Source organism: Populus alba, chromosome 15 (assembly GCF_005239225.2).
Source record: "Populus alba chromosome 15, ASM523922v2, whole genome shotgun sequence".
Classification (NCBI taxonomy): Eukaryota; Viridiplantae; Streptophyta; class Magnoliopsida; order Malpighiales; family Salicaceae; genus Populus; species Populus alba.
This window is the reverse complement of record NC_133298.1, coordinates 8,399,867-8,402,200: the sequence shown is the minus strand read 5'-3', so window position 1 is coordinate 8,402,200 and position 2,334 is coordinate 8,399,867. Positions and strand designations below refer to the sequence as shown.

The 2,334-nt window shown below is 35.4% G+C and overlaps 1 protein-coding gene across 1 annotated transcript; it reads left to right on the top strand.

The window, feature by feature from the left end:
• The first annotated feature begins 974 nt into the window (after positions 1 to 974).
• Positions 975 to 2,091, top strand: LOC118051012 (uncharacterized protein At3g17950). The gene is made up of 2 exons (XM_035061514.2): positions 975 to 1,204; positions 1,428 to 2,091. The coding sequence occupies exons 1-2, from the start codon at positions 1,121 to 1,123 to the stop codon at positions 1,932 to 1,934; spliced, it is 591 nt and encodes a 196-aa protein (XP_034917405.1). The 5' UTR covers positions 975 to 1,120; the 3' UTR covers positions 1,935 to 2,091.
• Positions 2,092 to 2,334: the final 243 nt, after the last annotated feature.

Below are 2,334 nucleotides of genomic sequence, written 5' to 3'. Positions count from 1 at the left end.
ATCCTTTTTGATTTTTCAGTTCATATATTTCTTACTTTATTTTTATAAAAAATATAAACAATATCTTTTTGTTTCTCAATTAAAAAATAATAATACATAAAAAAATATACATAACATAATTATTTTCTTACATTAAAAATTAACTTAAAATCATACCTTTTACTCATAGTTTTTAGACCTAACCCGGTCCAAGGCCTAGGTTCCGGGTTGTAATTGAGTTACCGGCTCCGGTCACCTAGGTAATTTTTTTTAAAGAAAATCAAAACAACATCATTTTAGTAAAAAAAAACAAAACAATAATCAACGGGTTGCAACCGGGTTTTTGACCGGGTCAACCCGCTGAGTAGCCGAGTCACACCGAGTTTTTTTTTCCTCTATTTTTTCTTCAGTCCGCTTTGATTTTAGCCCCGAGTTAATCAAGTTTTAAATCCGCTTTGATTTTAGCCCCGAGTTAATCAAGTTTTAAATCAACCTATCGAATTAAACCTGTTTTAAAACTATACTTTTACTTCCAGTTATTTTCCCCTTTAAGTGAGAACACATTTCCAAGTTCATAATATTAATCAGAAAAGAATTCGAAAATATCTCCATTAAAAAAACTGGTGTCATGTCTCAAAAGGGCTAAATGTTAAGAATATCTAAAATCTTATATTACAGGTAGCTTTCCAAATTGGACAAATGTTGCCAAATAAGATACATAACCCCATAGAGAAACTGGGTGGGTCAGTTGGATACGAAATTGAACATCATCCACTCATATTTAAAGATAATAATGACAACTAATCTGTGTAATAATCAATGTTTTAGAAATTGATTACTGTTTTTTTGTTTAAAATTGATTTTTATTTTATTTTTATTGTTTTGATATGTTGTTATTAAAAATAAAAAAATATTATTTTAATATATTTTTAAATAAAAATATATTAAAAATACTCCACATTAATATTAGTATATAAAAAGTTGTGATCTCTCATTCATGGTGGCATACATATCAGCCTCTCATAAATGATTTCAAAATAACACAAACCTAAATCCCATCTATCAGTCTCCCCTGTCTTGCAGCAGTAGTCTCTCCTCGTACGTCCCAAAAAAATAATATTCAGAGAGAGGGTCAAGAAAGATGTTAGATCCAACAAGCGATATGCTTCCACCTCCATCTTCCCCTACCAACTCCTCCATATCCTCCTCCGATCTTGACACTGAGGTATGCACTCACTCAGTCTTCAAGGCTTAACCTTTCTTTAATTGTTACTGTTCTTGCTCTTGTTTTTCGTTTCTTCAATCGACCCATTTCTTGTTTTTTTCTTTAAATTTACTTGTTCTTGAATTTCTTTAATTTACCATCTCTTGATTTTCTTTGCTTTTCTTGCTCTTGTTCAAGTGTTTCCATTTCTTGTTTTTGGTCTCGTTGTGCTGTTGTTATACAGTCTACAGGTTCTTTTTTCCACGATAGAAGCACAACGTTAGGCACTCTAATGGGCGTCACGTTCCCTGCCATCACTTTCAGAGCACCAACCCAGCACCTTCACCCCGCCGCCGAGTCCTTCGCCACCGACAACGTCGTGAACGGCGGAAGCCCCAGGAGGAACAACAAGAAGAGAAGGAACATCGCGGCTTCTTCGGTGGCGGAGCGGAGGAGACGGAGGTGGTGGAGCCTGTGCCGAGATGGAGGTGGGGCCAAGCCGGCTTCTTTGAGGGAGTTTCTGGAGGTGGAAAGGAGGTTCGGGGATGCCGCGTTGGAACTTGAAGGCGTGATGGTGGCAGAGCACCCGAGGAACGGAGGAGTGAATGGACGGTTGTTGTTTGCTGATGGAAGGGTCTTGCCACCTGCCGATGTTGTCGATGATGGTAGTTCATCGTCATCATCAACGGCCGGTGCTCATTGGCGGTTTCCGGTTTCACTAACTGGGATCTGTAGTGGTGGTGCTGGATAACACATAACTTCTAAAAAATTGTTTATTGGTTTTCCCTTTTCTTTTCATTGATGTTATTTAGTTTTATTTTACTTAACTCCTTGTCCAATTCGATTTCTGTACAGAAACAAAAACCATAGCTTTGGAGAAAAGTCCCAGTTTAATTTATTTTATTTAATTGAATAACTGTTCATTAAAATGGATGGTCTTCCCATTTGCATAGAAATCATAAGGTATAAATAATTACAAAAATCCTGAATTTCATTTTCTCTCTATGTGTTTATAACTTATATTTTTTATTGTGTATTATACATTCAACAATAATTTATTCCTCAGACAATCTCAACAAAATATTAAATTATAGTTTTTATTCTTTATACGTCCTCAACAATATATTTCATCTGATCCAGTAAGTATAAAG

Coding starts and splice junctions, on each gene's coding strand:
- LOC118051012 (XM_035061514.2), top strand. CDS start 1,121: ATGTTAGATCCAACAAGCGATATGCTTCCACCTCCATCTTCCCCTACC. Junction 1,205..1,427: donor CCTCCGATCTTGACACTGAG/GTATGCACTCAC, acceptor GTTGTTATACAG/TCTACAGGTTCTTTTTTCCA.